The sequence below is a fragment of the Mus caroli genome, chromosome 1 (genome assembly GCF_900094665.2).
Source record: "Mus caroli chromosome 1, CAROLI_EIJ_v1.1, whole genome shotgun sequence".
In the NCBI taxonomy this organism is placed as follows: Eukaryota; Metazoa; Chordata; class Mammalia; order Rodentia; family Muridae; genus Mus; species Mus caroli.
The window spans coordinates 68,025,749-68,034,987 of record NC_034570.1 but is presented as its reverse complement, the minus strand read 5'-3'; the positions used below and the strand labels follow the sequence as shown (position 1 = coordinate 68,034,987).

Here is a 9,239-nt window from a genome sequence, read left to right as displayed (position 1 = left end):
AAAAAAAAAAAAAAAAGAAAATGCACTGACTGAATTTGTTCAAAACTAGGTGACATCACTAAGTACATGGAAAAGAACTGAAAAGGGAAACTAGTTTTTCTCACGCCATTGGCTTGGTTCATGTAGTTTATAGGGTGAATAAGGAAACACCCTAAGCTTTCTGTTTTGTCTTTATTGACAGTTACTGAATGAATGTAAGGCATGTGCACAAGACGAGTGTCTCGAGTTTTCTGTATGAACTTACTTAGAATTTTTCTCATTAAGTGCCCACTGTTACTAATGTTCCCCTTAAGATTGAAACTGTTTTCCCTTAGACATGGATCTCCTCTGACTCTGCTAGAGGGAAAAGCTAGTATGAGTATGAAAATTTTTATTTTCCTTTTTTTTTTTTTTTTTAGGTGTAATGTTTCAAGCCAGACTCCTTCTGCCAAAAGAAGCCTGGGGTTTCTTCCTCAACCAACTCCTCTGTCTGTTAAAAAACTGAGGTGTAACCAGGATTACGCGGGCTGGAACAAACCTAGAGTGCCCCTTTCCTCCCATCAACAGCAGCTGCAGGGGTTGGTGAACTTACTTTCTTGTAAAGTGATTCAATTGAGTTATTCTCCATTTGTTGTGGATATCAATATAAGAAAGGATTCATATTACAGTTCTAAAATATTTAGAAATTAGATCACTTAACGAAGATTTATCATAGCTATAAACATTAAGTCCATGATCTAGTCTCCAGTTTTTAGACCTTGAAATGTGTGTTTCTATCTATCTGTCATCTCTGTAATATCGTCTTAAAGGAAACAATGGCTATTCTCCAACTCTGTACATTTTGGCCTACTGTTGACTGACTTTCATCATTTTTATATATCTCTCAACATAAAAATGAGATCATAGTGGTAGTAATCAGTAATAGTGGGTGCTCAGATTAAACCCAGGTACTTTCCTACAGCCGCTAGGATTATAGGTATGCAGCATGACACTTGTCGTATAATGCTAATGTGTTTATTTTAGTATGCATTCTTGGCAAGCTAAGGCTGGGAACTGGATCCAGTCCCTTGGAAGAGCAGCCAGTGTGCTTAAGCACTGAGCCATCTCTCCAAATCCAGACAACATTCTGTTTTGTTTTGTTTTTGTTTTCATTTTTCCATACTGGTTTTCTCTTGTGTAGCCCTGGGTGTCCTGGAATGTGCTCAGTAGACCAGGCTAGCCTCAAACTCACTGAGATCTGCCAACCTCTGCCTCCTGGGTGCTGGGATTAAAGATATGTGCTATCAACCACCACCTGATTAAGCAACATTCTTTTAATTGGTTTACTCATCACATTTTTAGACCTTCTTCTCTCTTTCTCTCTATATTGACCTTTGTTTCCTTTTCCTGTCACCTCCTCTTATGTACTTGAAAGTTCTGGTCTGTGCTACTCTGTTGACAGCCTGAGTTACCAGGCTCTTCCAGTGTTTCTTTCATTCCTGCATAATGTCTATACCTGTCTCTAGAAATATATCTTCCTCTTTTCAGAACTCTTAAGAATTGCAGCATTTTAGCTGAGCGTGGTGGTGTGCGCATACCTTTAATCCCAGCACTCGGGAGGCAGAGGCAGGCGGATTTCTGAGTTCGAGGCCAGCCTGGTCTACAAAGTGAGTTCCAGGACAGCCAGGGCTACACAGAGAAACCCTGTCTAGAAAAAAAAAAAAAAGAATTGCAGCATTTTAGGTCCTATTCCAAGACTCCTAATGGAAAAGAAACTAAAAAATTAGAGGCTAGAGGATAGTTAGGATAATACCTAATTCTACTTCACAAATCTTCCAAAACAGGTATATATGTGTTCATGTGTGCGTGCGCGAGCACACACACACACACACAGGGAGGGGGGGGGAGGGAGGGAGGGAGGAGTGCAAAGAAATAACTGAAAGAAGCCTCTACCTCATCTACTAGGAGACAGATGTTTAATACATATCTAAGTGTACAAGCAAACCCGTTCCCTACAGTTCCCCTGGTTTCCATTGCTTAAACCTGTGGATGCTCAGAGTTGGGACAAAAGGCTTAAGAAATCATAAGAAAACTAATGTGTGTGGGTGATGAAGCACTTGAAAAACTCACTTCTAGAAAGTCCAAGGACCAAGAGAAGGCTTGTGCTAAAGTGAAAGGAGAAAGCAAAGGATGCTTGCTCCTCTTCCTCCCTCCCACTGTCACCACCTCTGTGGTCCTACCTTCAAGACTTTACCTTACAAAATTAACTAAAGAGAGTTTAGAATCTTTTCCACAAACAAAATTGGAATACAAGAAAGAAGGCTAAGCCGGACAGTGGTGGCACACTCCTTTAATCCCAGCACTTGGGAGGCAGAGGCAGGCGGATTTCTGAGTTGAAGGCCAGCCTGGTCTACAGAGTGAGTTCCAGGGCAGCCAGAGCTACACAGAGAAAAAAAACCTGTCTTGAAAAACCAAAATAATAATAATTATTAGACAGAAAAGTGAGAAATATTAATTTAAAGGTGTCAGCTGATGAAGAATCAAAAACATCTGTGAACTTAAGTGAACTAGTGGTTTATTGTCAGTGAACTTAAACTACAATTAAACATTCTCAAATAACTCTTTGGATTGGTGTTGGAGGGTGTTTGTTTTGGATTTTTGAGACAGGGTTTCTCTATGCAGCCCTGGCTGTCCTAGAACGCACTCTGTAGACCAGGCTGGCCTCGAACTCAAAGATCTGCCTTTTTTTCCCTCCCAAGTGCTGCGATCAAAGGCATGAACCACCACTGTCCTTTAAAAATATTACACAAGGTGTAATGAGTCGAGGACTTAAATTATAGTAAAAATCAAAGATCATATCTCATTCATAAACTATAGGTATGTAGGCAGATCAGCAGATAAAAGAAAAAGTCCTAATTGTTGAAATAAAGAAGCACATTAAAAATAGCCACTTAAAAAGATATTTATTTTTTAATGTGTACAAGAATAAATTCTTATAGAATCAGAGGAACCTGTTATAAAATTTTCAAGCCTAGGCTAAAGAAATGGCTCATAATGGTTGAGCCACTTCTTTAGTCTGCTCTTTCAGAGAACCTGAGTTCAGTTCCCAGCTCCCTCATCAGCCCTCTTACAACTACCTGTAACTCCAGCTTCAGAGAATCCAGTGCCCCCCCCCCAAAGGATACCTGCCCTCCTCACGTACACATAACCAAACACAGACACACATATGCGTGATTAAAAATGAAATTCAAGATCTTTAAACTCTCAGGTATCAGAAATTTCTTTATAACTTACATGTAGGCAAAGGCTGTGTAAATTTGGTTCAAAATTGAGATTCAATAAAAGATTGATAAGTTTGTATAATACTAAATTTTTCATAGGCACAAAAAAAGGTCATTGGTATATTGGAAATAAAATCTTACTGCAAATAAATAATAAAGGGAAGATTTTACTATACAAAGAATATATTGAGTGGGGAAGGCGGTAATAACATAAATAGTGGAAACTGCCTCGTTTGAAGTTTGTGTTGTAAGGTTATGTTAGACAGTTGTTACAGCAGTGTCTCCATATCAGCAGGAGCAGCAACTAGTAACTTGTTAGAAATGCATGTTTCCCTGTACCCCATGATTTCCATACTGAATCAGAAACAATCTAATTATATGTAGTTTAGCAAGCCCTACGGGTAGTTCTGATGCAAAATGGAGAAACCTTTATGCACGCTGAACATAACTTCAAATACGTCTTTCCTTTCCAGATTCTCCAACTTGGGAAATACATGCTATATGAATGCTATCTTACAATCTCTGTTTTCACTCCAGTCATTTGCAAATGATTTGCTTAAACAAAGTATCCCATGGAAGAAAATTCCACTCAATGCACTTATCAGGTAATGTTATATGTTTACTGAATAACTTCATTGATTTTTTTAATAATAGGATTTGGAGCAGTTACATTTTTATGTGTTATTGATAGTAATATGCCACTGAATGTTTTTAAAATACGCTAATCTTGTCTCTTATTTATCAGGCGCTTTGCAAACCTGCTTATTAAAAAAGATATTTCTAATTCAGAGACCAAAAAAGAACTACTTAAGAAGGTTAAAAATGCTATTTCAGCTACTGCAGAGAGATTCTCTGGCTATGTCCAAAACGTGAGTATTTAATTTTAAATGGTTTATATATACAAAATTGGAATTAGCTTTTGACTTAGATTTTAAATTGTTACTTATGTAATGTGGTCACCTTGGATGGTAAAACCTAAGGAATTACAGTAACTTTCAATATGTTTCTTCTAATGCATTTTATTCTTTTTGGTCGGTTGTTTGGTTTGGTTGGTTTTTGAAACAGTATCTCATGTAACCCAAGCCAGGTTTAAGCATGATAGATAGATATATATACACTTATAGCCAAGAATAACTGAAATGCTGCTCCTCCTCTCTCCACCTCCCAACTGTTGGGAGAGTTGGTACTGTGGTTTGAACCCTAGGAGACAAACATGTTGAGCAACTGCTCTTCTACTGAGCTAAATTCCAACACTCTTCACTTATGTTTATTCAAAAGATATAAGTATTCCAAATCCTTATCAGAATAAGACTGGCCTTATTCAGGTACCTTTCGACTTCTAGGTGTTTTATGAATCACGGTTGTATAAGTCACAGTTTAATAAGCTTTCCTGACAAGAAATGCTTTGCTCTAATGGCAGATATTATCATTTTCATTTTCTTAGGATGCTCATGAATTTTTAAGTCAGTGCTTAGATCAGCTAAAGGAAGATATGGAAAAACTGAATAAAACTTGGAAGACAGAACCTGTCCTTGGAGAAGAAAATTCACCAGATACATCAGCTACCAAAGTGTTCACGTGCCCTGTTATTACAAACTTGGAGTTTGAAGTTCAGCACTCCATTATCTGTAAAGCGTATGTAATCTCTAAGAAACTCACCCCCCTCTTCCTTTATGGCAAGTGACTAGAATTTCCTTGTCACATACCAAAACTTATTTTCCTTTCTTTCCCATGGGGAAAATACAAACCCATAAATTCTACCAAAACTTTTTTTTTCCAGGCTTTCATTCTTTTGGGTTTGGATTTTGAAACAGCCTTAACTGTGTAACCCAAATTGTTCTAGAACTTGGCCTCCAAGTGCTGTCTGATATGATGTATCACACCTTTCAGGCTGTCCTATAACTCAGATTTCACCACAACTAGTAGGGTTGGTTGTTTTGAGTTTTTTTTTTTTAATATCTTACTTGTTTTTATTTTATGTGCATTGATGTTTTGCTGAATGTCTATCTATCTGAGAATGCCAGATCCCCTGGAACAGGAGTTACAGACAGTTGGGAGCTGTCATTTGGGTGCTGGAAATTGAACCCAGGTCCTCTGAAAGAGCAGCAGCCAGTTTTCTTAATGGCTGAGCCATCTCTTCTGCCCTGGATATTAGGCTTTTTTGCAGCAAGCTCTTTTACACATTGACCCATCTTTCTGTTTCCTTAGTCTGTCTGTAACAATTCTTGATGAGGTAAGAGCCAAAGATAATTGAAATAGTTTTTGAGACACTTTTGTTTGTGTTGTCCTATGAGAGACGGTGTCTCACCAAGAGATCAGGATGGTCTTAAACTCAAGATCTGCCTGCCTGTTTCCAAGTGCTGAGATTAAAGGAATGCACCACCATAACCAGCTGTGATACACTTTTGTTTTAACTCAATCGTTAATGGTTAATTGATTGGTGGATTGCTTTTTATCTATTTTTTTGTTTATAGACAATCTCTCTCTGTGTTGGTCTGACTGGCCTGGCTTTTTCTCCTCCTCTTCTTTTTTTGGGTTATTGGGGGGTGGAGGTTGGGACAGGGTTTTTTGTGTAACCTTGACTGTCCTGGAAGTACATCTGTAGACCAGGCTGGCCACAAACTCACAGAGATACTTCTGCCTCTACCTCTTGAGTGCTGGGATTAAAATGTGCACCACCACACCTGGCTTATTTTTTTTTAAAGGCAGGATATTGCTGTGTTGCTCAGGTTAGCCACAAACTTTTCAGAGCCTAACTCAAATTTAAGAGCCTGACTCAGCCTCTTAAATGCTGGAGTTACAGGTGTGAGCCACCATACTTGGCTGAAAACAGTTTTTTATTCTTTGGTTTTTAAATTGCATGTTTTCATTTTATATATCTGAGTGTTTTGCCTGCATGTATATATAGACAGAGGTCAGAAGAGGGTGTCACCCTTAGAACTAAAGTTATGGATAATTGATTGTAAGCTACTATATGGGTGCTGGTAATGAAACCTGAGAACAAGGCCCACTCTTCAGCCCTTGGAAGAAAATTTTTTGTTTCTTGTTGGTTTTTGTGGTTTTATGTTGTTGTTGTTGTTGTTATTGTTTTTCAAGACAGGGTTTCTTTGTGTACTCTGACTGTCCTGGAACTCAGTTTGAGACCAGGCTGACCTCAAACTCACAGAAATATGCCTGCCTCAGCCTCCTGGGTTCTGAGACTAAAGGAGTATACTAACAAGTTTTTTAAAGGTAATTTTAGCTCAGTGCTCTTCATTTGTCTTTTTGGAGCTTTAATATTATTCAACTTTTAGCCACAGTTAAAGACCAGAGTCCTAAGAATATATTTTCATTCAGTAAGTACTTACTGAGTGCCTCTCTCTCACAGGCAGGGTTCTAAGGTGACCCTTGCCTTTTATGTCCTTTGAGTGTATATAAACTCACAATGACTGTGAGCTGTTACTTTTCTGTATGATAAGACTTAATCTGACTACAGAAATTTTGCTATCAATCTTACCCTTGAATTATTTTTTTTACAGGAGATAATATGTATATGGGCAAATTCCACAAGCCCTTTAAATCTGGATCTAGAGATAGAAGCAGAAGACATCTTAGTAGAAATCAGAGAGATACGCTTCTGTATGAAAGAAAGTTATAAAGATCATGTTATGCTCCCTGTGTATGTTGGCCCATAAGCTCTGTAGGGAAGAAGGCATCAAGTATATTTGTATTTTTTTTTTAAAGAATTATTTATGTATGTGAGTACACTGTTGCTGCCTTCAGACACACCAGAAGAGGGCATCAGATTCCATTACAGATGGTTGTGAGCCACCATGTGGTTGGTGGGATTTGAACTCAGGACCTTGGCAAGAGCAGTCGGTGCTCCTAACCACTGAGCCATCTCTCTAGCCCCTATATTTGTATTTTTATATTGCCAATTCTACACTAAATCTCCTCTCATCCTTACAGGTGCGGAGAAACTGTTCCCAAAAGAGAGCAGTTCAATGACCTCTCCATTGACCTTCCTCGGAGGAAAAAGCCACTCCCTCCTCGGTCAATCCAAGATTCTCTCGATCTTTTCTTTAGGGTAATAGCTTTGATATATTCATAGAACTCAGTTTTATATTTTATAGATAATTGTGTTTGAAGTTAAGTTTATTGCCAAGGCAGAGTTTTAACTAAACTACTTGCAGGAAAAACTAATGAAAAAAAGTGTTTATAAATTCTATTTATATGTAAATTTTTGATAGACTTGATTAAAACTCTTAAAGAAGAAGCTCTTGAATATCTTGCATGTCTTGGTGAGTCGTTATTGTTTAGACAACCTTAGAAGCTGCTTCTTATTTATAATAAGTATGAATACAAAGCATCTAAATGGCTTTTGCTAAAACTTAGCAACATGAATTAAACTTGGAGATACTGTATGAGTTGTTGAGAGCTTAGGAATGAAAAGATACTTTTTTCTTAGTTTGTGTGACCTAGTAAGAACAAGAAGGAAGAATCAGGTTTATTCAGAGCTGTAGATAAGTGTGTGTATGGGTGTGTGGGTGGGAGGGGGAGGGGAGAGAGGAAGACTGTGAGAGTGTTAGTTTCTGGGGGTGTAGTCAGGCTTATTGTGTGACAGCTTAGAACTGGTGGGAATTTATCTATATTGATGGTCTTTGTTTTGTTATAGCAAATTGGCAGAGTTTTCATCCTATAGTTTGGTAAACATTCTGTTCTTTAAGTTTGACTTAAAGACTTAATGACTTGATGACTTGATGACTGTTCGGCTTCATCAGAAGATAACTACTCTGTCTCTTTGTTGTTTTACACATTCTCTCTACTATTCCTGCTATTATCATACACTGAAGATTTTCCGTGTATCTGTATCCCCCTTCTATAAGGATTTCTGGTTTCAGTTTTCTCTAGGTAATGCTATCCACCCCAAACTTTGATCCGTTTAGAGCAGTTGTTCTTAGTGGGCTGTCACCAGAAGATTGAGGTCCATTGTAAGAAAGGGGTAGAGTTACACCTAACAGACCAAGAACTCCGCCTAGCCTTAAGGTGATCTTATCTCTGCTATAGCCAGCTGTTAAAGTCTGGATATACTCTTGGCAGCTTCTTGTGTAGCCATTGGGAAAAATTGAGGTCCGCTTCATTAGAGTCTAGTTACTATCATAAATTTAGATGTTTCCTTGGTAAAGAAGGAATTAGGAATTCTGAAAAGAGAAGGCATGGCATCATAAATAACTATTTGAAAGTTTAGGTATTGATTTAGGAATTCTGTTGTCAAGACACAGCATTTAAACTGGTTAAGGGTTGTCATTTCACTGAACTAGTGAGACTAAAGATTATTTGCATTTAGTGGGTTAATGCCAATTCAACTTCATCCTTATTTTTCTCTCATCTTTTTATAGGCAGAAGAACTTGAATACTCATGTGAAAAGTGTGGTGGAAAATGTGCTCTTGTCAGGCACAAATTTAACAGGCTGCCCAGGTAAATTTGACTGCCATTTAAAAGGTGTATGTTCCTAAACCAGTGGAGATACAGTTTAGGAATACAATGTTTGCCTAATCTGTACAAGGGCTTACATTTGATCCCTAAGCCCAATAAGTAAGCAAACGAACGTATTTGAATGACATGAATAATGGCTTAACATTATGCATTAAATATCAGGAAAGTACACCTAGAAAAAGAGGAGGGCTGTAGAGACAGCTCAATAGTTAGATGCATCAGCTACTCTTGCAGAGGACCTGGGTTCATTTCCTAGTACCCATTTGTAGCTCTCAGCCATCCATAGCTTCAGTTTCAAGGGATCGAAAACCCAGGCACATAAAAGATTAAAATTTAAAAGAAAATTGGAATACTGTGAAAAATGTGATCTTTGAATCCCAGGAAGATGACAAAAAGAGAATGCAGTTATTAACACTGGCTCTAGAATTTTCTTTCAGTAATATTACAAGTTATATAGTTTAAGTATCCCTTCTGAAATCATTGAGCCATGAGTGTATTTTGATATATTTGCATATATGTAAAAA

At 37.8% G+C, this 9,239-nt stretch overlaps 1 protein-coding gene across 5 annotated transcripts in view; it reads left to right on the top strand.

The window, feature by feature from the left end:
* The window catches only part of Usp37 (ubiquitin specific peptidase 37), a 94,214-nt gene that overhangs the window by 53,918 nt on the left and 31,057 nt on the right, over window positions 1-9,239 (top strand). For all 5 annotated transcript variants that reach the window (XM_021170821.1, XM_029478596.1, XM_029478595.1 and 2 more), the window contains 6 exons: window positions 399-557; window positions 3,713-3,844; window positions 3,985-4,108; window positions 4,684-4,874; window positions 7,188-7,305; window positions 8,618-8,697. In XM_021170821.1, coding sequence (XP_021026480.1) covers window positions 399-557; window positions 3,713-3,844; window positions 3,985-4,108; window positions 4,684-4,874; window positions 7,188-7,305; window positions 8,618-8,697 — 804 coding nt within the window. The remainder of the gene's footprint in view (window positions 1-398; window positions 558-3,712; window positions 3,845-3,984; window positions 4,109-4,683; window positions 4,875-7,187; window positions 7,306-8,617; window positions 8,698-9,239) is intronic.